Raw genomic sequence first — 24,667 nt, forward strand, 5'->3', positions numbered from 1 at the left:
GAGACACACTTGGCTCTCGGATGTCGCTCTTGGGCCATACGTATGCCCTATCTGGTTGCATAATTCTTATAGTCCTGATGTCCGCCTCAATATCAAGAAGCATCGTCCAATCCACAAGACATACTAGAGCTCATTACGTTATATGAACCGGCCCTCCAGGTCATCTCCAACTATCTGTGTCGTTGAGACGATCCATCGATGGAGAAACGACGATATCGGCCAATGGCCTACAATTAGTCCCCCAGCTGGGGCCGACGATGCCAATCGAGCAAAACAGACGAGGTGGATGACTCTGGGGTTCTCCAGACGTCCTTCGCCCCATCCTCTCCACAAGAATGGAGTATGGGGCCGGATGTGAATCCGGGGATGGAGACGCTGTATGGATGTTGGGTGCAAAAGAAGACGCCTAGTGCGCTCGCACTCCCTCGAATGCTCTGGCCATTCTCTGATTCCTCCTCCATCACAATCATGAGCGACCACAGCAGTATCCTCCCAGAGACCCATACCCAAGCATCCGAGTTATACAATGCAGAAAGGAAACGCCGCGACTCGCACGCGGCAGACTCTGTCCACCATGGCAAAGTCACCGACGTCGAAGAACAGCTTACCGCGACAGGGGAGGCAAAATACCACCGTCTGGGCTGGAAACAGCTCACCCTCATGCTGGTAGTCCAAGCCATCGCGCTCGGCTCCCTCTCGATCCCTTCCGCCTTTGCACCGCTGGGCATGGTCGTCGGCGTCGTGTGCGTGGTCGGCATCGGCCTGATGGCCATCTACACATCCTACATCATCGGCCAGGTGAAGCTGGCCTTCCCGTCTGTGCAGCATTACGGCGACGCCGGCACGTTGCTGATGGGCCGGTTCGGGTACGAGCTGCTCTCCGCCGTCTTCATCATCCAGCTCGTCTTCGTCGTAGGCTCGCACTGTCTGACGGGGACCATCGCCTTGCGCATGATCACCGAAAGCACCCTCTGCTCCGTGGTGTTCGGCGTCGTCGCTGCCGTCGTCCTCTTCCTGTTCGCCATCCCGTCGTCCTTCGCCGACGTCACCATCCTCGGATACATCGACTTCGCCTCCATCGTCTCCGCTATCGGCATCACGATCGTCGCAACGGGCGTCCAGGCCGCCAACCAGCCCGGCGGCCTGGCCGCCGTACCCTGGACAGCGCTCCGTTCGCCGCACGTCACCTTCACGGACGTCTACATCGCCCTGGGCAACATCATCTTCGCGTACTCGTTCGCCGCGTGCCAGTTCTCCTTCATGAGCGAGATGCACACGCCCGCGGACTTCCCCAAGGCCATCCTCACGCTCGGCGTCCTGGAGATCTGCATCTACACCGTCACCGGGGCGACCATCTACGCCTTCGTCGGGCCGGACGTGCAGTCGCCCGCGCTGCTCTCCGCTGGCAGCACCATCAGCCGGGTTGCGTTCGGCGTGGCGCTGCCCGTCATCTTCATCTCGGGATCCATCAACACGATCGTCTCCGGGCGCATGGTGCACCATAGGCTGTACGCGGACAGCGTGACGCGGTATATCAACACGCGCAAGGGCTGGGCGACTTGGCTGGCGGTCGTTGCGGCCATCACGAGCGTCGCGTGGGTGATTGCCGAGGCGATTCCGTTCTTCGATGACCTGTTGTCTATTGCGTCGTCGCTGTTCACGTCTGGGTTCTCGTTCTATCTGCCGCCTGTTATGTGGTTTGTGCTTCTGCGGAGGGGGAAGTGGTATGCGCGGAGGAATTTGGGGTTGGCCCTGCTGAACGGGCTGGTGTGTCTGTTTGGTCTGGCTGTGCTGGTCTGCGGGCTGTACTCGAGCATTGAGGATATAGTGAGTGTTGTGTTGATTGTGGTTGACGGCTGATCTGCTGACTTCTATAGCGATACCGCTACCGCGCTGGGAAAGTTAGGAGTCCGTTTAGCTGTGCTGCGGTCTCATAGGTCTGCTTGTTCGATGTTGGTAGATTCGTGTAAATGGTGCAAAAGGGAGCCAGAGCTGCGAAGATCATGTAGCATTGTATGGATTATTGAATTGCGACATAGTTCTTGTATCGGTAGAATTTGTGTACCAACCTTGTACGAGAGCCTTACATACCTATGTACACTGGTGTCTAATGCAACCTCAAGCTGTAAGCTACACCTATCAACGTCTTAATATGCCAACGGCTGTGATATCACTTACAAAGAGAAAGAAAGTGGAACAATGCATGTAGCATCGTGTCAATAATACAACACAGCATATTGTTATTGTAAGTAGGGAATGCATCACAGATGAGTTTTAGATGAGATTTCGAATTAATTGCCACGATTGATTCGCCGACTGATGCAGATATGTAAGGGCAATGACAACAACTCTTGACGCATCCTTTCAACCTTTAGAGTGCGAGGCGAACTTCGCTAACTGCCAAAGCTGACCAGCCGCCTGCATAAGAAATATAGTGCAGGGAGTGCTTCGATTATGCATCGTAATCTCAGCTGAGCAAGCATCGACTCCTTGCGTATGATGCAGCCAGGCCACCAACCTTGTCCTCTAGGCCCGATGCATCTGCGCTTGCCCCTCCTATGAAACTAATACAATGTAGTCATTGGTACTCAATGCATCATGCGCAGATTCTTGGCATGGCCTTTCCGAGAATTGTATTCCCATAGTCTCGAGCCCAACATAAATCGGAGCAAGCAGAAGAATCTCCGTGGCGATCATCTGGGGTCTGGAGAAGGACCAATCAGACACTGTGCAGAAAAATATCCTCCTCCCGTCAGGGTTTGTCCGTGAACTCACCAGCCGATCCTGCACCGACTGTCGCGTGGGGATCGGTGGTTGCAGCCCCTTCAGCGGCAGGTGGCGTGGCCGACCGTTCAGCTGCGGATACTGTCAACTCGCTCACCTGGCGTTCTGTCTCTTGTCAGCATGCAGTTTTTCGGAGGATGGTGGTGAATGTATTGGGAGAGCTCACCTAGTTCACGGATGCGTTGGCGCAGGATCTGGTTCTCTCTGCCTAGCATAGCTGCCTCGGCTTGGTAGAACGCAGTCTCATCCCTGCTGCTCCGGCGAGTCTGACTTGGACTAGTCCCTGTGACCCACTCCAGCGTCTCCGGGCCCCGTGGATGATCGGCTAGGGGTCGGAGACTTGGGGGGGAAGCCGTTTGACTCGACGGACGGGACGGACGGCGGTGAGACAGGGACGATCGATTGCTTGTGCCTGAAAGGGGAGGGAGCGGAGGAACAGGCGGAATGGATGAAGAGCGATCCGATGGTGCGGAGTCATCGACGACGGTGCCGTGAGTGTTGTGTTGCTGCTGCTGGAGTTGCTGGAGCTGGGTTTGTTGACTACGAATCATCTGCAAGAGCCGGTTCTGAGCACAACAAAGTCATTAGCATCCAGAGACAAATGGTTTGCAAGAGCCGAGGTCAAAGCCAATGTAGCGCGTACCACTTGCGCTTCTTGTTCGTTTTCGAGCTCCTGATGCAACTCGCCCAACGACGGGGCCCGTTGGTGATGGGGATCGCCAGTGGTGATGATGGGGCTGCCTCCGAGACTCGACGGGCTGGATGTGCGAAATACATGGCGATGGTTGTCAGAGGTCGGCACAGAATCGTCGATGTGCTCCCCATCGCCTCCCCCAGATCGACGACGTTCGATGTCGACGATCTCCCACGGAGTCGCAGAGTATCGACGAGGACCGCGAGGGTTTCCTCTCCGATTCATATGGGACTGGTTGCTGGAGCCATTCATGTTCGCTGGTGTCCTGGGAGCAACGCTGGATGAGGCAGGTTGCGACGTGTTGGACGAAGAAGGACGATTCCGCGACTGTTGCGGGGAGGTGGAGGAGGGTCGAGAGGAGGGTCGAGAGGGAGGGAGAGAGTTGATATCCGGACACATGGTGAGGAGGAGGTATCCAGAGAGGGAACTATAACATAGGCGTGTACACTGATTGGGAGATGGAGGTCTGGAAACGGCGTAATGGAGAAGAGTTGTTCCTGGGCCGAAGAACGATCTACAACAGAATGATTGTTGTTGCAAAGCCATGATGAATTGCGCCGTCATTATTGAGAGGATGCAAGGCGGTGACCCCGTTCCAGCAGGCGGTGTCTATGCTGACACAGCAGGATTTCCCGATTGGGCTAGGCAGCATCCCGCTACCCGAAAACAGAAAGCGGCTTGTTACAGCCGCCAGATGGTATGCGGATCTCTGGCTAAATAATGCTCTGGAAGCAACACGGAATTGGTGCTCAGCCGATATTCATAGTGTTGCTATTTTGGCTGATCAGTTCAAGTCCGCAAATGTTTTCACATTTCCCAAACGGGGTACTTTACGTCTGTTATCGGCTACTAGAGCGTGATATATTCCAAGACAAGTACGCTCGATGCTCTGGCATGTGTAGAATCCAAACAGGTCTCGTGACAGACCGATACTATTTTAAATGCTATAACAGCCCGACCTGGCCCAATTCGGGTGGGCTCGGAATGGTCTAGAGTCGCGGCTGTTCTGCGACTACTTGCACTATAACGCTGTACTACACAGCGTGACAAAGTTCAGGCAGAGTCGGTGGAAGGATAAGGCGATACAATGCATCCGTGATAAGCCTAATCGGCGATCGGCTAAAGTCAACTCATTGGTTAACTTGGTTACTCCATCGTTCGATAACTTATAGTAGGAGTCTGGCCTGATCTACGGAGTAATATCGGTGTCGGTAGGGCTCTGACCCAAATCAGACCATCGTGTCTATCTGCCTAGAATGTAAGGGGGACATGTGATACCTGTCGATTCTCCTTGCATATCTGCCCCACGAGGGATTTGGAAATACGAGAATCCGATGCAATCGAACATTCTACGGTGAAACAAACGAGCTTCATGCTCTCAATGCAGCACAACCACTCGCAACAAGCCCTTTCTCATCGGCCGGATCTTACCTGAGGGCTCACCGGGCGACTCGGCGCGCTTGGCGATTGACTGGGCGCCGCTAGTTAGTTCGTCAGACAAGACCTTAGCCTCATGCGATGTTGCTTAATGTTGACGCGATCCCATGGTCCAACGCCGATGATCCTCGCTCCCGGACCTCGATCCTTTTCATGCGTATTGCGGCTTTTATTGACGTGAGGGATTTACGTGGGGGATATGCGCAACAGTTGCACCACTGTTGCTTGTCTGCGATGCGACTGTTGGGAGGTGGCTTGGGTGATTAGGTTGCATCTGATGATGAACGTGGCCGCAGATCGGAGGCGTTTCTATATTGTCTGGTTTCGCCTGCAACTGCACAGTTGTAAAGCCATTGCTCGATGATGATCATCCGGAGTATTATTTATTAACGGGGATTTTGTAACTTCGCCACTCTTTTGACACCAGGATCGTCATGTTGTACGTATCCTGGTGGAAGCACGTAGAGTGACACAGATCCACAGGACGGGTTGGATCTTCGAGAAGACCATTCTCCGTAGATTTAGGTTCAATGGTAGACAGAGGGCACAACCAGTAACTACAGTATAAGTTACCTGGTTCTTTCAAGATGAGGATGGACAACCAGGGTTAACTCCCATTGACGTCATAAGCGGCCTCTCCGGAAAGACTCGGTCAGCATCCCCGTGGGTGGACAAAGGCAGGGAAAAAGTAACATGGGGGCGCAAGCTGGAGTAACCTGAGAGAAAGGGCCAGCATCTTGCATCCTGCCTTTCTTTTTTTTCTGCCCCAAGTGGATCACCTCAAGATTTCTCTTACTTTTTGACTTCAGCCAAATGGGAACCCTGAGCCAACAAGCGCCACTCCGGCCTGCAAAGCTGGCTGGTTCCAGTCGGTAGGGATCCGACCGCCTCGGGACCGCCACGCAATCCTCCCATATGGTGACCGTCAATGCCGACTCCTTGCGTCGGGAACCCAGAACTTAACCCTAACCTCTGTCCGGGGTTGGGGGAGACCGGCTGTCCCTGATGTCGGGGAAGAGTGATGATCACTTTCTGATGTGTATTTTCCCTACTGTTATACCCATCAGGAACTCGTATTATTATGCAGCGGAGATGGGGACGACAGTCCTGTACACTGTGTGGGCCTGAATGCCGTCCGTCCCCATGTCATGCTTTCCCGAAGCGGGCATTCCTAGAGCGTCTCTCGGCCCAGAACGGCTTTTCTAGTGTGGTGGTACGGAGGACTCTCCCCCATTCTCTACCCCGGGTGGAGAAGCCGAAACCACCGATTCTCGTCTGATTGCGGGCACTTTCCTGCTGGCCCGTGGAGCCTGTTCCCGGTTTCCCACCAACAAGATGACCGCGTTATGATGTTAGGAGAAAAAAAAAATTTCTGGGAGGTCAACAGGGCTAGTGTGGCAACCGGTCCTGATCTCCTCCAATTGTCTGCTTTGAGGTGGAAAGAATGCTTGTCCCGATTTGGCATTTGATGGTCCGTGGGCCGTCCATCTCCGTCTGATACTGGGATCACGGGGGTGTCTGTCTAGTGGATAATTTACGAGCCCTGTATTCTGAGTACGGAGTATGCTTGCATCTGTTGATTGAATCGTATTAGTGTGGGGGATGTATGTCACCAAGATTAGGAGAAAACTCGCAGGAGAGGATGGGAGGACCGAGGTCGATGTCCATCGTCGAAGCATGTCACATAGACTCGGATCCCGAAAGGGATGAAAAGATGCACATCCAAATCCAAATCCAATCTCGATCACCCACGATCAGCCATGTGGTCGGAGTTATGCGCATGTCGCCTAGACTCCATATTTGATCTTCTATCGGAACGAACCAGGTTACTGGCGAAAGACAAGGTAGCATCGGTGGACTGGTGGCTGAGGCGATGTAGTCTGGAGCATGTCCCTCGTGGACGCACTCCCCCAAAGTGACCTCGTCCTGTAGGCAAAAATACATGGAGGAGCAGGTACCGGTTGGGGATTACTGACACATCAGTACAAGCTGGGCCACCCCCAGACCGTTCTTTTTCCTTTTCTGGGGTTCCTGCCTAATCGAGAAGACCCTGACCCTCTTCCTCTCTTGCCCTTTTTCTTTTCCTTTCTCTCTCTTCTTTTCTTCTTAACTTCTCATCTCTCCCCGTCTGACTCCGTCTTTCTTTCTCTCTTCTCTCACCACACTTTCTTCTTCTTCTCGATCGTGATCTTCTTCACATACAACTAAATCCTCCTTGAACCTTTCACACCTTCCACACCTTCTGCTTAACCTCACACAAACCCTCTGTGCCTGATCTCTGGTCACCACAGACTTACCCTGGTGAGTGTCACAATCCTCATGTTACACTGCGTTTTGTCAACCCGAGCAAATATTTCTTCCCCATACCTTCTTCCTTCCCTCTCTCCCTTCACGCTTTGCATGCCGTGACTTTCTTGCTAACCTGACTCCAAGAGCCCACCATGGCTTCTCCACCTCCTGGAAAGGACTTCGGCACGGAGGATAAACTCCACGAGTCTGAAGTTTCCTCCTCTTCTCAGGCCGATGCGGCCATTGACCCCGCGACGGAAAAGCCGCGCAGAACTGAGCTGGGACTCGCAAATGATCCTGCTACCACCCTCCATCAATTGGAGCATACGTCAGACAAGGTCGAGCTGACCGAAGATGAGTGCTATGAGCAGCTCGGCTATTCCTTTCCCAGCTGGCGCAAGTGGATGATCATCTCCGTCATCTTTCTTGTGCAGACCTCCATGAACTTCAACACCAGCCTGTATTCCAACGCTCTGACTGGCATCTCCGAAGAGTTTGGTGTCAGTATGCAGGCCGCTCGCTGCGGTGCCATGATCTTCCTTGTCCTCTACGCGTTCGGTTGCGAACTCTGGGCCCCATGGAGTGAAGAGCTTGGTCGCAAGCCCATCCTGCAAGCCAGTCTGTTTCTGGTGAATATCTGGCAGCTTCCCGTTGCCCTTGCCCCGAATTTTGCCTCGATCATGGTGGGTCGTGCTCTGGGTGGTCTTAGTTCTGCAGGTGGTTCTGTCACTCTCGGAATGATTGCAGACCTTTGGGAAGCCGATGATCAGCAGTATGCGGTGGCCTGTGTCGTGTTTTCCTCTGTCGGTGGATCGGTCATTGGTCCCGTGGTCGGTGGATTTGTCGAAGCGTATCTGCCCTGGCGCTGGAATATCTGGATCCAGCTCATCTTTGGCGGTTTTGTTCAAATCGCTCATCTCCTCCTTGTCCCGGAGACGCGCACTACCATCCTGATGGACCGCATCGCTAAGAAGAAGCGCGAGAGTGGCGAAAACCCCAACCTCTATGGGCCTAACGAACTCGTCCCCTTCAAGGAACGCTTCTCCATGAGAGAGATCTTGCTCACCTGGGTCCGTCCGTTCAAGATGTTTCTCACCGAGCCGATTGTGCTCTGTCTGTCGCTTCTCAGCGGTTTCAGTGACGCTCTTATTTTCATGTTTATCCAGTCTTTCGGCCTCGTGTATAAACAGTGGAACTTCAGCACCGTGGCTTTGGGTCTCTCGTTCCTCCCCATTCTTGTTGGCTACTTCATTGCCTGGGCCTCCTTCATTCCGGCCATCAAACGAAACATCGCTGAGCGCAAACGGAAGCCAGAGGACGAGCATACACAGTACGAATCCCGGCTCTGGTGGTTACTCTATACTGTCCCATGTCTCCCTATTGGCCTGATCGGATTTGCGTGGACGAGCCTGCCCCAGTGCCACTGGATTGGAACCATGGTCTTTTCGGCTATTGTTGGAATTGCCAACTACAGTATCTACATGGCGACCATTGACTACATGATCTGTGCATACGGTCCGTATTCTGCCTCCGCGACTGGTGGCAATGGATGGGCCAGAGACTTTTTGGCCGGTGTGCTCACCATTCCCGCGACGCCTTTCTTCACCAGTAAGTTGTGTAGCTCCTCCCCCCAGCTCTGGATCGCATCTCACCATCGCTAGATATCGGCGGCAAATACCACCTCGAATACGCCTCCACCATCCTCTGTAAGTTCCATTCAACCTGCCTGTTCCACCTCCGTCTCACAAACGTCTAGTTTGCATCTCCTTCGTCCTGGTAATTGCTGTTTACGTGATCTACTGGTATGGGCCAACTCTCCGCAAGAGATCGCCATTCGCCCAGCAGCTCTCCGATGCCCGCGCCGAAGTCTTGCACAACTCTGGACGACGCCTTTCCCACATCCCGACCTCACGGGCAAACTCTTTTGCTCGATCCCAGCAGAATCTGCGCGTTCGGCAGGCTCTGGGGAGCCGAGCCGGCAGCTATGTGGCCTCCCGGCCCGCCTCCCAAGCGAATTCTCGTGTGGCCTCTCGCCGGAATAGTGTGATCCAGTGATCCGGCACACTTGACATTGAAAGTCGTCGGCTTGGAATAGACCGACTCGCATGTTGATGATGTTACGATCAAATGAATTACGAGATTGACACCTGCTCCCGCGACAACCGCATGGCTGCCTCGAGGTGGAAGTCGGTTTCTGTGTCCGGAAACAGGTCCCAGGTCGCCGACCTGTTTCTTTTGAATTCTTTCATCTGTCATCCACGACATGCGGTTACAGTTAATGCGTTAATGCCCTTTGCCTTCCTCCTGACTCGTGCAAAAAGCGTGATTCCCCAAGGAGATGCGTGCTTTAGGATCCCTCGACCGGTCTCACTCTATGTTCTATCACTCCTCTGTGGCGTTTTGCTTCTTTTTTTCCCTGTTGAACTCCTTTTCGTGTGTACGTATTTTGCGCGGTCCTAGACCTTTCCCGGACGGAAAAGGCGTCGGCTTGTGAGGCCCAACTTTGTTCAAGGCTGGACCTTTAGAACTTAATGGAACGCCAGATAGTGGATGTATCATGGACGATCCTTTTGCTCGCGTCATTGACTCCTAGTTGTCTCTGCGATGTAACCCTCCGCGCCGAGACTGATCTAGATCTGCCACATCCAAAATCCGGGGACCCAAGCGATCTCCGGACCAATGCGGGCTGCCTGGATGCAATGTAGCGCGGGGAGATCGGAAGTTGTAATGAGCCGCGCGGAGAGGAATGGCTGTTAGTATTGCTGGTTCCGGCAGATCGGTTCCTACGTAGGTAGCTAGCTAGCGATGTCGACTAGACCATTTCCGTCGTTCTGGAATCTTTGCTGGAAGCTCGAAGCCAAGACGAACAGTGGCATGGTCCATTTCCTAAACACTAGCGATCGTCGAGTTGGTTCCTTACTGTTCGGAGATAGATACCTATCTTAGGTAGTGGGATGAGGTCTTTCGTCATCATCATGTGACCTCGGGCGGCCAGTCTGTCGCCAAGCATATTGTGTTTGCTTGTGTCCAGGATTGTTGCTTGAATACCTCTCTACCCTCCAGCATGGAAGCCGCCGTCAGGTCTTTTCAACTCCGCCGCCGAGGGTTCGTATCTCGTCTTCCGTCGCTTTGTGCCCGACGCGCTCCGCCATCGACAGTGGTTCTCCGGGCTTACGCTTCACGCTCTTCCATCACCAACAGCCACTCTATCCATCCTCAGACTCCCCGATCACCTCGCACACTTCCCGCCCCACGCTTATTCTCAACTATGACTACAATTCAGCCGCGGTTCGCCGAGGGCGCCGACACGAGTGACACGCGCGCAGGGTTGGATGCAATCATCCAGCGCGGATGGGCGCTCGACGAGGAGGGCATGGGGATTAAAAAGACGTTTTACTTCAAGTCCTACTTCAAGGCAGTGGTAGGTCTTTATCGCGGAGGGGATATCCGGGATAGTGACGGAATGCTGAATGAGTGGCAGAGCTTCGTGAATGTTATCGCATCCCAGAGCACCAGCAAGAAGCACCATGCTACTATGACCCTTGTAAGTGGAATCCGCTCACGCCCCTTCCCGAGTAAACGAACATGGACTCCTGCTAAGTGATTTCCCGGCGACAGCGAATTGGCTCGGTCGACATCCATTGGACCACTCACCAGCCCCGGGGTCTCACCGATAAGGATCTCACCATGGCGCAGTTCTGTGAAGAGGCCGCGCAGTTGATGGGCGCGGTGGAGGAGGGACAGGGCAAGAAGTGCGGGCCGGGGCCTAGTGGCGCGTAGTATCTCGTCGGGTATAGTTGCAATGTGTATAAGACTGTATATTGGATTGTTGTGATAGCTGTGGCATCTAGGGCTGATCAGGTACCTATTGAACCTGCTGCGAGTCAGGTGTGATGACGATCCGCTTAGTCAGGGAGATTAGTCATGGCGGAAGCAAGTCGCGGAACTCCACCGCATTTCGGAACCGACAGGAACAAAACAAACACAGTGAAGCTCATCCTTCATACACGCCAACAACGTCCTTGCGATGGAATGGTGATCACACCGCTCATGCAAGCCTTTGTGATGAATCCTGCGGAATGCGTGTCTCACACGGAAGTCTGCAGATGCCATCATCAACGGCCTCGTGCGCCTCCCCAAGGATCACCATCGCTTAACTAGGATGAGGGGACTAAGTCCAATTAGCGGAAAACCGTTATCCGGAGTGGAGACCTTCGAGGGGTCAATTCAATCGATTCAGGGGCGTCCACGAGCAAACTGGGCGCCGTGATGGGCAAATCACCGTCTCGCGTCATGGGTCAACAATTGGGCGTCCCCTATTCTTCCAACACCACGGCTTCCGCGGGTAGTGAAATATCGTTTCGAATGGCATCATCCGGTTGTTGACCTCGGATCGGGTCCCATCAACTCCTTTATCCTCCCTCTCCACTCAGGGGTTTCGCTTGTGGACAACGGTTTCAGATCTTCGCACGCCCTAGGCTCCCGGCGAGCTGGCTTAGTCGCGAGCTAGTCCGGTGGATTGGCACGTCCAATTTAGCTTTAACACAAAGGGTAAAAAATCATTCCCCTGGAGATTGACTCGACTGTGCCCGGCCTGGACGATTTCTCGCGTGGAGTCAACCTTTCTCCTGACTCCCATCTCCCATCTTGCCCCCTCGGCACATTTCACGCTCATGAGGCAAACAATGACCTCATGTAACTCGGGGGAGTAACCGCTTGCCCTGTTGACGGTCATGATCACGGCCGAGCCATAATCCTTTGACGTTGGTGTACCACTCTTTGGATCCCCGGGCCAAATCCACCTCCACACCACACGACATCAACGGACGGTCCACAGGCAACGCCTCCTCGGGAGTATCTCGCCGGTCTGCATTCGACCAACCCCTCTACAGCCCTCGCCCTCTGATCAATGCACGATCTCCGACCCAGCGCCTTCTCCAACGTGCCATTCCATTTGTCCCAGTGTAGTCTGTGGAGTAACACGACCCATACGGAGCCATCACCTTTGCGTCCGATTCCTATCTGCCTCTTGATCCACCGATATATGTTCAGACGCTCGATGCGGATCCTGTTTCAGTTTACGCTTCGCGAAGGTCACTAGGCGTGGGAGAGCCTGTATCTGTCGCATCCGCTGTGACCTTCATTCACCCGACACACTCCGGGTAGACTGCGTCTGCAAGACCGCCCTTGGCATTCCATAATGTCATTGAATATCCCTCATCCGAAGCCATCAGTCGGCGAGCGCAGAGGGCACCGACTGGCGCCCCTGCAGACGAATTTCAGCCGGCCTACATCACAAGCAGTTGCGGTTCCTGCGCGCCCTCCACGACCATACAGACCCCGACCGGAAGAATACCCAGAGATTGCTGAGCAAGTCGACCGGGTGCCATTGCAGCCCAATGTGAAGCGGCAATCATCCAAGTCCGGACTTCGCAGCCTCTTTGGCCGCGACAAGCCTCGCAAGTCAGATACTAAGCTCCCTCACATCAACGAGTTGAAGCATCCCACGACCCACCCAACACCATCTCGATCCACTACCATGACCGACTCACCCTCGTGTGCTACGCCGAAAACTCTCATCTCCCACTCCCTGGTGGCCTCCCCTACATCCGAATCACACCACTCGATACCTCCTCCAGCCAGAAATCATACCCATTCGATTGAAGACCGGTCTACAGTGAGTGACACGGTCTGGAAACCTCCACCCTTGTTCCAAGCCTACCCGCAGGCCATTAAGCATGACAGTCTCCCTGCACCTGCACTATCGGCAGACTCCATCTTGCGTTTTCAGGGCTCGAATGCGAAGAGCAGCTCCCGAGACGAAGACCGCCAGGGCGGCCATCCCCACAGAGGCGATACCGCGGAAGACTTGGCGGCTCGCATGAAGAAGGAGGAAAAGGAGAAATCGAAGCACATGCGCTCTCTTTCGGAGACGATCGGGAAGTCTGAATGGACGCAAAAGGTATACATCCTCTCGACCTCGGGCTACATCCTGCAGTACGCCGGCAGTGGCAAGCATGACCGGTTACCAGAGAAGATGCTGTTGTTGGGACCGAAATCCGTCGCGTTTGCCAGCGACGCAATTCCCGGCCGCCATTGGGTCCTCCAAGTATCCCAGGCCTCAGAGGAGGATGGAGCTGCTGTTGATTCGTCGCGTCATCGCTTCTCGCGTTTCGGCTTCCACCGCTCTCATGCGCGCCGCCTGGCTCGCAGCTTCTTGCTCATCTTCAACAATCCCGAAGACCTCAGCTCATGGCTGCTTGCGGTGCGTGCTCAGATCGAGGCCCGTGGTGGGAAGAAGTACGTATCGGAGAAATTATATGACGAGGAATTGGAGCATCAACTGCACCCCAAGACCAGCACGCGACAACTGGTTAAAAGAGATCCCAACAGATTTTCCCAGGTTTACCTACAACCGCAGCTGGTTGTCACCGATTCAAAAGATGTAAACCGAAGCGACCAGTCCCTCCGGAGCTCGCCTGTTTCGTCCAATCCCCCGGTCGACATCCAACCTAACTCGGAATCTCGCTCCGCGTCGGTATCTACCACGCATACAGAAATGACTGCAGCGAGTGCAGGTCAGCCGCGTTTCTACACTGCAGTCCCTCCACCGAACGCGAACCCCGCCTCACCACCGAACGGCAGTGCCATATCAGCCGTCCTAACTGCTCTTGATGTTCCCGCGTCTCCAACCGTTGCCAGCCCGAGAAAGCGACAGTCGTTGTATCTACCCAAGATATCTGACACACCAGAGTCCTCAGACCAGCTGCGATCACAGTCGACAGTACCGGGAGCCGGTTATTCGAAGCACATCACCGCCGGCCCCGAATTTCAGCGTGCCCTCATTCAGTCGAAGATTTGCTGCGAAAACACCCCGACCCCCTCCCTCCCAGTCCCATGGGCCTGCCAGCCCTAGTGAAGAGCATAACTCGACCACTACTGCCCTGTCTTACTTCCCTTCTCCACCATTATCTCCAGTCAAGAGCATAGATAGTCTTGCGTGGAGCGAGTCGCCAGACCAACACCCAGCATTTCAGACGCTGCCTAGGAGGCGATCGCTGCGCGCATCTAACTCCGAGGCTTCTCTGGCTGACCCCGCGCGGATGCAGAGCCGCAAGCTTCACCGCATGTCGAGACTTGCCAGCCGGCACGATACGGCTGCGTCTGGCACCCCCGAGTCACGACCACTGAGTCTCGTCAGCGACGGATGTGTAGAAGACGCCATCCAGCTCCCTGCTCAACTGCCACCAGAACCCGGAAGCACATCGCACCGCCGGGAACAGCAACGGAACCGAGTCTCCATGCTTCGCACTGTCGACGGGGACGGCCGCGCTGGCGCAGCTGTGTCACGGCGCAAAAGCCTGCCGGGGCTTGCAATCGGTCCACCCAGCGCTCCCCCTCCGAACTGCCCGCTGCCTAAAATTCCATCCCCGGGCGACGCTCCCACTGCGGCTCTGCCCGACCTGCCTTCCCCTGATCGAAACTCCTGCAAATCACCACCATTGGCTGGTGCGCGTCCGCGTCGGAAAAGCGTCGTGAGCACGATGCCGCGCATCGCTCCTGTTCCGCCGCCTCCCAGCATTGGTTCGCGGCAGTCACATGTTCTCACATAGCCTGAACCTTGAGGCCAGCGAACCGCTGCCGTTTATTTCTATGATCATATATTACTATCGCTAACATGCACGTGGCTTTGACAGTCGATGCGTGTGAAAAGTGTAGCTATACCGCATGTGCTATCTCATTTCCTTGCATGTTACCATTGATACCAATCCGTTCGTTGCATATACTTGACTCTGCTGTGGGTGATTATTGTTTATGTTTTTTATGCATTCGTTCAGCGAGTTTATCGGCATGTTGCCGCATTTATATACATGCCTTTCTGGCTGTTCATACGTTATATCTGTACATAGAGCAATTGACTCATAGACCATGGTGACTGTCACGATGTAGTATACTTGTAGGTCTAGTCATAACACTGCGGGTTAAGAAGTAGATGCTACCGCAGACTCGTACTCGACAGCCACTCTTGGAATTTGACCAGGGCTTTGTATCGATGGGACAGCCCATTCTATATGGGCTTCTGTCAGCTCCATCTCCCAATCCCGGCAGCGAGTGTATTACCTTGATTTCATGATCCATTTCTGCCAGCGTCGACCCCTGATACTCAAATATAGGTTCCCAACCTGCCACGTCAGTAATCCGCATCCACAAACCAGGTGAAAAACTGGATAGTCTTACCAAAAACCGGCGGCCCCCGCGGCGGAACAATAACACCCGTGATCCTCCCCTGGAACAACAGCGGTTGTCTTCCAGGCCCAGGCGAATACCCAAAGGTGCACACTGCCTCAGCCGTGCGGTCATCAAACCCGTCTAGTAGACGGTTCAGCCCGTCGTTTCCGAGCGCTTCAAAGAAGTATTTACTTCAATTCGATTAGTTTATTCCACGGCCTGTTAGCATGTCATGGAAAAGATGAACGAACACGTATGGCCCCGGCAATCCCTTCATCGCGCGAAACTCCAGCGCCGAGTCCTCGACCAGGACTGGTCCTTGGATCTTTCCGTCTGGTGGTTAGTATATACTGGAAGGGAAGGGGCTGTAATGAGGGGAGACGCACGATCTCAGCAGCCCGCCGGCATTTGGCGATGGCTATCTCTTCGAGGGATCCCTGGATCTCGGGGATGTCGAGGGCGCGGTGCGTGAGAGAGATGGTGTTGGGGAGGATGGCGGTTACTTCGAGCAGTTTGTTGGGGTTGGAGGTTATGAAGGTTATAGGGGGCATTTTGTGGTTGGTGATAGTGGCAAGTGGCAAGTGGTGGTGGTGTGGGTGATTGTGGTGTTTTGGGTTATCTTATCAGCTGTGTTAGTGGGGCGTTACTATTTCATACTATGCTATCTTCAGTTGTGTACGGAGTATAGCCTTCGTTCCCTGGCTGATAGGGCTGATTGACCCGGGTACCAGGTCTACATGTCCTATCAAGCCCTCCAGCCTTCAATATGAGGTAACTCCAGTCCAGAGGCCTTTGGGACGGTACAGTAAACCCAGATAGGAACCTCTCTTACCTTGAGATAATGGATGGGCGAGATGGAGACACCCATGCACTGGTAGTATGTGGGAGAGGGATTCCTGTATTGGGAGAGTGGAGACGTTTGTACAAGTTAACGCTCATGGGGTGGAAGTGATTAAGAGGGAACAATTGACGTGGTATCGAGTTGTTACTAGGTAAATGGAGACTCGTATTGTCTCCCGCGGACTTCGTATAACTTGCGTGAGTCAAGATGGGCCTCTGGAAGATGTCACACATAGGGCGTGGCTTGGCTGTATCCATCTGCCGAGTACACCATCCAAGCATCTATATAAAGCTCGTCAGCAGCCCGCGCTCCGCGTTGATACAAAGACCCTTCTCTCTACAACTGTCAATTGTCATTCAGCAACCATGGTTAAATTGGATACTTTCGAGATCGACCATGTAAGCTTCATTTAGCCCTCAGATCCGGACGATTCAATTATATCTAACTGTCGACAGTGGGTTCTCACTCGCAGCCCGGGAGCAAAGCACAACCTGGCACACTCTTACGTCCGCCCAATCTCGTTGCATGACCTGGAAACACTCTCCTTCGATGGAAGAAGCGATGCCAATATTCTCAAGTCTATCCAGCAAATCCCTCTCGACTATGGCTCCTCCTTCAAAGGGCTCCCCCGGGTACGAGAGAATATCTCTCGCCTCTACCCCGTGGAAAACGGACATCTCTCCCCAGAACACATCCTAACCACGCCCGGCGCATCCTTGGCCAATCTTCTAATCTACCTGGCCCTCATCGGACCGGGAGACCATGTCATCGTCCAGTATCCCACCTACCAGCAGCTCTACTCGGTCCCCGCCGCCTTAGGAGCCGACGTCTGTTTGTGGCGAGCCAACCAAGAAGATGGATGGGGGTTAGACCTAGAAGAGCTGAAAGGTCTGATTCGACCAAACACCAAGATGATCGTGTTAAAGTGAGTCGTTCCCCTGATCCCCAGAGGAACAAAGATCTCACACAAGACCGGCCAGTAATCCGCAAAACCCTACCGGAGCCATCTTGGGAAAAAGCACCCTGGAGAAGATCGTCGAGATCGCCAAAGCAAACAGCATTATTATACTTAGCGACGAGATCTACCGTCCGATCTTCCAATCCCCTCCCCACGGAGACGCCGACTATCCACCCTCGATCCTCTCCATGGGATACGCCAACGTCGTCGCAACAAGCTCTCTTTCCAAGATGTATTCTCTGGCTGGTATCCGCGTCGGCTGGATAGCAAGCAATAGCCCCTCGATTATCGACCTGTGGATTAACGCCCGCGCGTACGGCTTAATCACCGTCAGCCAGGTGGATGAGCAACTCGCCGCCTCTGCGCTGAGTCCTTCCTGCGCCGAGAAGATCACTCACAACAATGATACTCTAGCGAAGCGCAATCTTGAGATCGTCCAGGCATGGATCGACGAGCATGCATCTATCGCTCGGTGGACACGCCCGTCTGCGGGGCCGATCGGTTTTATCCAATTTACTCGTTCAGATCAATCGCCGATAGATGACGTGAGGTTTTGCAATCAGCTGCTTGAGAGGACAGGCGTCCTGCTGGTTCCGGGAAGTAAGTGCTTTGGGCCTGAGTTTGCGGGCTATGTGCGTCTTGGTTTTGGGATGGAGACCCAGGCACTGATCGATGGGTTGCAAGCCCTGGCTGAGTTTATTAAGGAAAGCTATGACGACTTTTGAGGAGAGGTTAGAGGTCTCTAGCACTGTTATCTTCAGAAATAGTACAGTAACCGAGCATATGAGTGTTTCTTCTTCCGTATCTCCTCGCAGAGGAGGAGCAACATTTGTCATTGTCTCACGCGTAACGGTTATAGTTTGGTGCTGGTTCATGAACGCTTCTTGCCGGACTCCGGGTATTGCCACGGAATGTACTCCGTATGCAACGTACCTTGGTCATTTTCCTATCGCAGACATCCATGCAGGCCCAATCCTGACCTGCCTTTGTCCATCGGGAAAATGGCAAGTTTCCCCGGACTCCACATCCCCGCTTGCTGTAGCAGAGTGGAATGGTAGAACTAGGAGTGCTTCAAGTTGAGATATCACTGCTAATGTCCGGCTGAATATATAAATTCAGTCTTCATGACACGTACTCAGACCAAGCTCATTCCACTGCTGACCGGCGAGATGTCGACTACCTCTGATAAACCCCAGGTCTTTACCATACGGGACATAGCAAAAGAAGCCCACAAAGCCCTCCCACAAATATACTGCCGTATGCTACCCGTCCAACATACCAGCTGACAGCTGACACAGATAGAATACTACAATGATGGAGCTGGCGACATGACAACGTATACATCCTCTCCCGTTACATGATCACACTAACCAGTCTAGTCTCTACGACAACGAAAGAGCCTATGACAAATACAAGCTGCATCCTCGCGTTCTCAGAGACGTGCATGATATCGACATGACTACGCAGTTATTCGGAGTAAAAGTATCACCCCACCGCTCATGATCTTACCAGAAAAGCAAGCTGACGATCCAGGTCACCGCACCCATCGGCTTCGCCCCAGCAGCCGCACACAAACTGGCCCATCCGGTAGGCGAGATCGGTACGTCGCGCGTGGGCCGCAAAACTCGGCATCCCGATGTGTCTGTCGGCGTACTCGACAACGAGTCTGGAAGATGTCATCGCCGAGGGGGCGGGGAATCCATACGCAATGCAGGTGTCCTTTTTCCAGGATCGGGAGGTTACGCGTCGGTTGATTCAACGGGCTGAAGGTGAGTTGCTATATCAAACTGGCTTCTGTCCATGCGGCTACCTTCCTATAGAAGCAGGATACAAGGCGCTATTCGTCAGCGTCGACCTTCCGGTGCTGGGGAACCGGCTCAATGAGAAGCGGAACAGGTTCTGCTTTCCGCCGCATGTCACATTCCCCAATATTCAACAGGAGACGGACGACGTGATGAAGCATTACGGGGCGGGATATGGTGCGGTCTATATCCAGTTGTTTATTCGTTGCTAATTGATGCAGACTCGACGCTTACGTGGGACAAGACTATTCCGTGGCTGAGGAAGAATACTACCCTGCAGATCTGGCTTAAAGGGAGTAAGTAGTTACCCCGTTAGGATATGGACTTGCACTGTAACATGTCCAGTCATCAGCCCAGAAGACGTCCAACTCGCAATCGACCACGGTATAGACGGAGTGGTAATCTCGAATCACGGCGGTCGCCAGCTGGACGGACAAGTGTCCACGATAGATGCCCTGAGGGAATGCGGTCCCGTTGCACGGGGGAAGATCCCACTCATACTCGACGGCGGGATCCGCAGAGGATCGGACATCTTCAAGGCGATTGCACTGGGCGCGTCGATGTGTTTTGTTGGGCGGATTCCCATCTGGGGGCTGGCAGTATGGATCCCAGGGCATTTGAATCACCGGATAGATACTGACTGGGATTGATGCAGTATAATGGAGAGGCAGGTGTGGATGAAGCAGTTGGTATTCTTCTGAGGGAGTTCCGGGAGACTATGATGCATATGGGGTATGTGACGAGGAGGAATGTGAGACAATATTGCTAACTGATCCTAGGTGTCGTTCGATCGCTGATATAACTCTAAAGTGTCTCTCTCTGGAGGAGAATGGGCGCATGGCTAAATTGTGATGGCTGGGCTATGGGAGCTCGCCTTAGGTGTATAAAGATGACTGTCTATAGACGCCCTCTTGACAGCCATGTCTTAGGACTTGCAACCGATGAACCGCGATTCGACACCCTTATCCCAGCTATACTGATTTGCAAGAGTCTGCAAGTGCTGCTCTGATGGGAGTGCGTGTAGTACACAACCTGGGGTTGTTAGGATGAATTGCCAAGAGGCAATGAAAAGAACATACCATATTGCTTAGTGCGATTTCCTCTCCATTCCCTAATCGACATCCGCAGAGACTCCGTTGACCTTGCATGTGCATTGAGGTCCTGACTCCCAGGATCAATTCCGGCCGTAAGGGACTTGACGTCCTCAAGCATCTGCGCAGTCGATATATATTGCCCAAGCCACGCGTTCTCAATAACGCGGTCGAGAAGATCGCTTCCAGTTCGAATGTCCGGCATCACCATAGACCCGTCCCGGTCAGCCACCAGTCGGGGCTTCACTCCATGCTCCAGATGATAAATAAGCGACCCCATGATAAACCGGTCCGTCTTTTCAGACGCCAGTGTCGACACAATATCGGTAGGCAGCTCATAGTCCGGGTACGGATAGGCCAGATTCGGCTTTCCAAACGGGCTGCACGTGCTAAAATCACACAGATACGCATAGCGTCCCGATGCATCAAACAGCAAATTGGCCACGCGCACATCCGAGTGTGCAATGCCAATCCCATGGAGATGGGATAGCGCGGCGAGAATATTCACATACCATCGGATCCGACCCTGCTGGCCTGGGATGGCGACTTCGCCGAGCTGCTTATATTTCCGGAAGTATATGCCCTCCGGATAGTGCGTGTCTATCGCCTCGGCGATATGCGGGTGCGGGTGCGGGTGCTTTTGCAGGATGGTGAGAACCGCGCGCTCGTCGTTTGTGACCCTCGTGTGAAAGAGAGTCTCAGAGGCGTAGGACCATCGTGCCCGGGCGGACGAGGCATCCGACGGGGGCTCGAAGATCTGGGAGGTTTTCAGGACGATGTCGTTGGTGACCTTGTAGACCTCGCCTGAGGCGCCTTTGCCCACTGTCTCTAGGCCGTGTTGTTGCTGGCGCGGTGTGTGCTGCGTATTGCAGTTGCAGGTTGGAGTAGAGGCGTTGATGGCAGCAACGAATGGCTTCTCGGTGCGAATGGAGTGGGCAGGGCCAGCCCGCACCAGTAGATGCACTACGACGGAGAATGAACGTGAGCAGTAGTCTTTTACTGCCGTCCATAAGGGAAAAGAATATTGTCTCGGGAGCATCATGAAACGACCCAGGTGCGATTATCGAGCATATCCCCAATATGAAGTATGGATCTGTAACAGCTAGATTGCCTTACATATCGTACATCTTTAGTATAAGAGTTCAAAACTATCAGCATACGTCAACTGCGGTTACACAACAATGTAATTCAAAGTCTGTTGTTGTAGGCATTCCGACTCGTCGGCGTCATCGAGGCACGCGGAGACCCGTGAGGTTCCATAGATCCAGCAACCACTTCATATCAGCTAAATGGACGTCCCAATGGGTTAGCTGGCTCTCAATCAGCGGGAATAGATAAGAATAACTTTAATTCTAAAGTCGATTGACTTTACAGCCGTCCAATTGCTGGAGATACCATAGTTCTATACCTCCGCCAGACTTGAGTAACGGTCACGTTGCCTCTGTCCACTACCAATATACCGTAGTCCTTGTACATGGGCTATCTGGTTGCTTGTGAGTCTTCCTCGGCTTAATCATATCTACATACAAAGTTGAAGGCTCCAAAGCTTTCATGTATGGTATCAATGAACGCGGAAATCACCTTCATATGATAGACATTGAAACGAAGCCAGGGGCCTGATAGAATACAGACCTCAGTGAAATGCTACCCTCCTCCACGGACACTATTCCATATGATCATAGCTTTCCTACACTTTCGTAGTCGGGGGTTGCATACGTCTGTTGGCTTGAAGATACTGCGTGTCCCTACTGAACAACCACGAAGCTCTCATATGTTCACGACAGATCTACCTATCTGATACCAAAGGCGCAAGCAGGATTGGAAGACATTTCTTTTCAATAGAACAGACTTGATACTTTGAAGGAAGTTGACCCCGATCACGTGATTGGGGTTATCTTCGCCATTCCTATACAGAATGTTCAACACAGCCCGATACTAATCCTCGACGTTCTAAAAACAAATTTGCTTACTGACTGCTCGCCAGGGACTACCTTTTATTTCACAGCTGATAACAGGCATCTAGTCCATAGTATCATTCCCCGGACCAAAACACCTACTGCTTCCTATACCCCTATACCTAAGGTCGAATCTAGACACCCGACTATCTTGATAAGACCCATCCCTCTAAAATGATTCCTATGGGCCATATCTTCGTGACGCCTATCGGAAGCACCTGCTCTATCCGTTAAGTCTGATCGCTAAGCAGGTTGGGGTATTTGGAGACGAATATCCCCACTTCCCCTCATACACCATGCCGACGAGATAGATAACTGATAACAGAAACTGAAGGACAGTTCACCGGAGGTATAGGAGGGATCTTTGTTTCTTGATCCTTGCAAGTGGCAGTGTTTTGCTTTATTGTCACCCGCATTGCATCTATAAAAGCAATTTATACGTCGTACATCACTTCTACCATGCCTCCCTCTATACGCCCTTTGGATATCGGGCCCAGCACCTCTTCTTATTTCGCCCCTGCAACCATCACTTCCAGCATCGGCTGCATCCAAGTTTCCGGCCAAGTGGGAACGGCTTCGGGAGGAAATGTACCGGCAGATTACGAGTCGCAGATCCATCTCGCGCTTCTCAATCTCCACAAAGTCATCACAGCAGCAGGAGCGTCCATCCACGATATCGCAAAGCTGAATCTGTACATAGTGGACTATGATCCAGCCCATCGGAGCCATGTTAGACACTTGCAACGGTTCCTCGGACAACATCGTCCAGCCATCACTCTAGTCCCTATCGTGCAGCTTGCCGCCCCGAATTGGTTGTTTGAGGTGGATGCAGTGGTTGCTAAGCCGGGTCCTTGTTTCCCTATTTCTCTACCCGATCCGTTGAGAAAATATGATGTGATCATGATAGGTGCGGGTCTTGCGGGCCTTACAGCCGCAGAGGCTGTCGTCCGCTCAGGACACTCGTGTCTTGTTCTAGAGGCGCGAGACCGTGTCGGAGGACGGACATGGAGTGCTAAGCTTCCAGGAGGTGGCGGCATCGTCGATCTAGGCGCGGCCTGGATCAATGATACCAAACAATCTCGAGCGTATCAACTCGCCCTTCGATCCGGTGCGGAGCTTATTGAGCAAAATACTGAGGGAAACTGTCTGCTTCAAGATGCCAATGGGGATAGGATCACGTTTCCGTACGGTGAATTACCAGTAAGGAGTCTAGGGATGCTTGTATATACATCACGTTCTAACTATACACTCTTGAACAGTTTGACGTGGAAACACAGACCCATCTAGCAGAAATCCGAGACATGGTCGAAGTTGACTGTCAGAAAATTGACCCAGCACGGCCAAAGGATAGCTTGCTCGACTCCATGACCTTTCTGGCATATCTGCAAAGCCGCAATGCCAGCGACAAAGCGATCGCCACAGCATCCGTGTGGACGCGTGCAATGCTTGGCCAAGAACCTCAAGATATATCTGCTTTATACTTCTTGCACTATTGCAAGAGCGGCGGGGGCTTACTCCAAATGCGTTCGGATCGTAAGCACGGCGGACAGTACCTCCGCGTGCGGCAAGGCACCCAGATATTCTCTCAGACAATCCTGAAGTCCCTGCCCCCAGACACGGTGCAGCTCTCGGCACCTGTCACTGCAGTACATCAATTTCAGAAGGACTATGTAGTTGTTCAAAGTGCCAAAGGCGCTTTTGCAGCTCGCAAGGTCATTTCGGCAATCCCGACTACGGTACTGAAGAGTATTGATATCCAGCCGCCCCTGCCTCCACAGAAGCAACTCCTTGTCAACTCGCTCCGGTATGGATACTATACAAAAGTGATGATGGTGTTCAAGTCCGCATGGTGGATTGAAAAAGGGTACTGTGGTCTGGTCCAGTCATTCAAAGGGCCTGTGTCAATCTTCCGGGATACCAGCATCCCCGTCGATGGGAAATGGGTCTTGACCTGTTTTCTTACCGGTGATTCAGGTCGCCTATGGTCTCAGCTGTCCAAGGATTCCCGTGTAGAGGCTATCCTGTCGCAGTTATCGGACATCTACGCCGACCCAGTCCGTGTACGCGGGGAGTATGTTGAGTCCCTAGGCCATGAGTGGATCAACGAGCAATACTCCGGATATGGCTGTCCGTGTCCGTCATTAGCTCCCGGTGTCTTGAGTGTGGTTGGCAATGCGATTCGCGAACCTTTCCGCGACATGCACTTTGTCGGTACGGAGACCGCGGAAGAGTGGAAGGGCTATATGGAAGGTGCAATTCGAAGTGGCGAACGGGGTGCACAGGAAGCCATTAAGGGACTCCAGTCATCTGTAGCGCACTTGTAGTCCTGGCAGAGGCCTCTTACGAAAGAGCAGCGGGAGTTAAAGAAAGGTTCATATGCAATCTTATACAAGATCTATGATGTGTCGCCCAAGACTGACTATTCGCAGTTCATAAGTGCAGGCATATACATAGTTACCTATGCCGAAGTAGAGAAAGCACTGTAGGTTACAGTGCGTGGGCAAGAGTGAGTGTATTGTGTGCTTAAAGAACCCCACATGTTCCCCTCTTATCGGAGTACACCCCTCACGCTTTGATATCACCTCCT

The 24,667-nt window shown here is 53.1% G+C and overlaps 10 protein-coding genes across 10 annotated transcripts; 7 read left to right on the forward strand and 3 right to left on the reverse strand.

The window, feature by feature from the left end:
• Positions 1 to 468: 468 nt before the first annotated feature.
• On the forward strand, positions 469 to 1,937 carry ATEG_01221 (N amino acid transport system protein; the record flags this gene model as incomplete). The annotated part of the gene is made up of 2 exons (XM_001208586.1): positions 469 to 1,827; positions 1,878 to 1,937. 2 exons carry the CDS (start codon positions 469 to 471, stop codon positions 1,935 to 1,937), a joined length of 1,419 nt encoding a protein of 472 aa, XP_001208586.1.
• Positions 1,938 to 2,752: 815 nt separating this feature from the next.
• Positions 2,753 to 3,877, reverse strand: ATEG_01222 (uncharacterized protein; the record flags this gene model as incomplete). The annotated part of the gene is made up of 3 exons (XM_001208587.1): positions 2,753 to 2,889; positions 2,951 to 3,350; positions 3,428 to 3,877. 3 exons carry the CDS (start codon positions 3,875 to 3,877, stop codon positions 2,753 to 2,755), a joined length of 987 nt encoding a protein of 328 aa, XP_001208587.1.
• Positions 3,878 to 7,356: 3,479 nt separating this feature from the next.
• ATEG_01223 (putative MFS multidrug transporter) lies at positions 7,357 to 9,259 on the forward strand (the record flags this gene model as incomplete). The annotated part of the gene is made up of 3 exons (XM_001208588.1): positions 7,357 to 8,776; positions 8,839 to 8,910; positions 8,961 to 9,259. The coding sequence occupies 3 exons, from the start codon at positions 7,357 to 7,359 to the stop codon at positions 9,257 to 9,259; spliced, it is 1,791 nt and encodes a 596-aa protein (XP_001208588.1).
• A 1,213-nt stretch (positions 9,260 to 10,472) lies between these two features.
• On the forward strand, positions 10,473 to 10,984 carry ATEG_01224 (4a-hydroxytetrahydrobiopterin dehydratase; the record flags this gene model as incomplete). Its single annotated transcript, XM_001208589.1, has 3 exons — positions 10,473 to 10,625; positions 10,686 to 10,748; positions 10,823 to 10,984. 3 exons carry the CDS (start codon positions 10,473 to 10,475, stop codon positions 10,982 to 10,984), a joined length of 378 nt encoding a protein of 125 aa, XP_001208589.1.
• Positions 10,985 to 12,404: 1,420 nt separating this feature from the next.
• ATEG_01225 (peptidase family M20/M25/M40 protein) lies at positions 12,405 to 14,817 on the forward strand (the record flags this gene model as incomplete). Its single annotated transcript, XM_001208590.1, has 2 exons — positions 12,405 to 13,782; positions 13,907 to 14,817. The coding sequence occupies 2 exons, from the start codon at positions 12,405 to 12,407 to the stop codon at positions 14,815 to 14,817; spliced, it is 2,289 nt and encodes a 762-aa protein (XP_001208590.1).
• A 369-nt stretch (positions 14,818 to 15,186) lies between these two features.
• Positions 15,187 to 15,984, reverse strand: ATEG_01226 (non-canonical purine NTP pyrophosphatase; the record flags this gene model as incomplete). The annotated part of the gene is made up of 4 exons (XM_001208591.1): positions 15,187 to 15,272; positions 15,443 to 15,624; positions 15,685 to 15,758; positions 15,820 to 15,984. 4 exons carry the CDS (start codon positions 15,982 to 15,984, stop codon positions 15,187 to 15,189), a joined length of 507 nt encoding a protein of 168 aa, XP_001208591.1.
• A 655-nt stretch (positions 15,985 to 16,639) lies between these two features.
• Positions 16,640 to 17,957, forward strand: ATEG_01227 (putative aminotransferase; the record flags this gene model as incomplete). The annotated part of the gene is made up of 3 exons (XM_001208592.1): positions 16,640 to 16,672; positions 16,730 to 17,199; positions 17,255 to 17,957. 3 exons carry the CDS (start codon positions 16,640 to 16,642, stop codon positions 17,955 to 17,957), a joined length of 1,206 nt encoding a protein of 401 aa, XP_001208592.1.
• A 911-nt stretch (positions 17,958 to 18,868) lies between these two features.
• Positions 18,869 to 19,338, forward strand: ATEG_01228 (uncharacterized protein; the record flags this gene model as incomplete). Its single annotated transcript, XM_001208593.1, has 2 exons — positions 18,869 to 19,211; positions 19,256 to 19,338. 2 exons carry the CDS (start codon positions 18,869 to 18,871, stop codon positions 19,336 to 19,338), a joined length of 426 nt encoding a protein of 141 aa, XP_001208593.1.
• A 621-nt stretch (positions 19,339 to 19,959) lies between these two features.
• On the reverse strand, positions 19,960 to 21,164 carry ATEG_01229 (uncharacterized protein; the record flags this gene model as incomplete). Its single annotated transcript, XM_001208594.1, has 2 exons — positions 19,960 to 20,066; positions 20,114 to 21,164. The coding sequence occupies 2 exons, from the start codon at positions 21,162 to 21,164 to the stop codon at positions 19,960 to 19,962; spliced, it is 1,158 nt and encodes a 385-aa protein (XP_001208594.1).
• Positions 21,165 to 22,539: 1,375 nt separating this feature from the next.
• Positions 22,540 to 24,404, forward strand: ATEG_01230 (putative flavin-containing amine oxidase; the record flags this gene model as incomplete). Its single annotated transcript, XM_001208595.1, has 2 exons — positions 22,540 to 23,280; positions 23,340 to 24,404. 2 exons carry the CDS (start codon positions 22,540 to 22,542, stop codon positions 24,402 to 24,404), a joined length of 1,806 nt encoding a protein of 601 aa, XP_001208595.1.
• Positions 24,405 to 24,667: the final 263 nt, after the last annotated feature.

The sequence above is a fragment of the Aspergillus terreus genome, genomic scaffold (genome assembly GCF_000149615.1).
Source record: "Aspergillus terreus NIH2624 scaffold_2 genomic scaffold, whole genome shotgun sequence".
Lineage (NCBI taxonomy): Eukaryota > Fungi > Ascomycota > Eurotiomycetes > Eurotiales > Aspergillaceae > Aspergillus > Aspergillus terreus.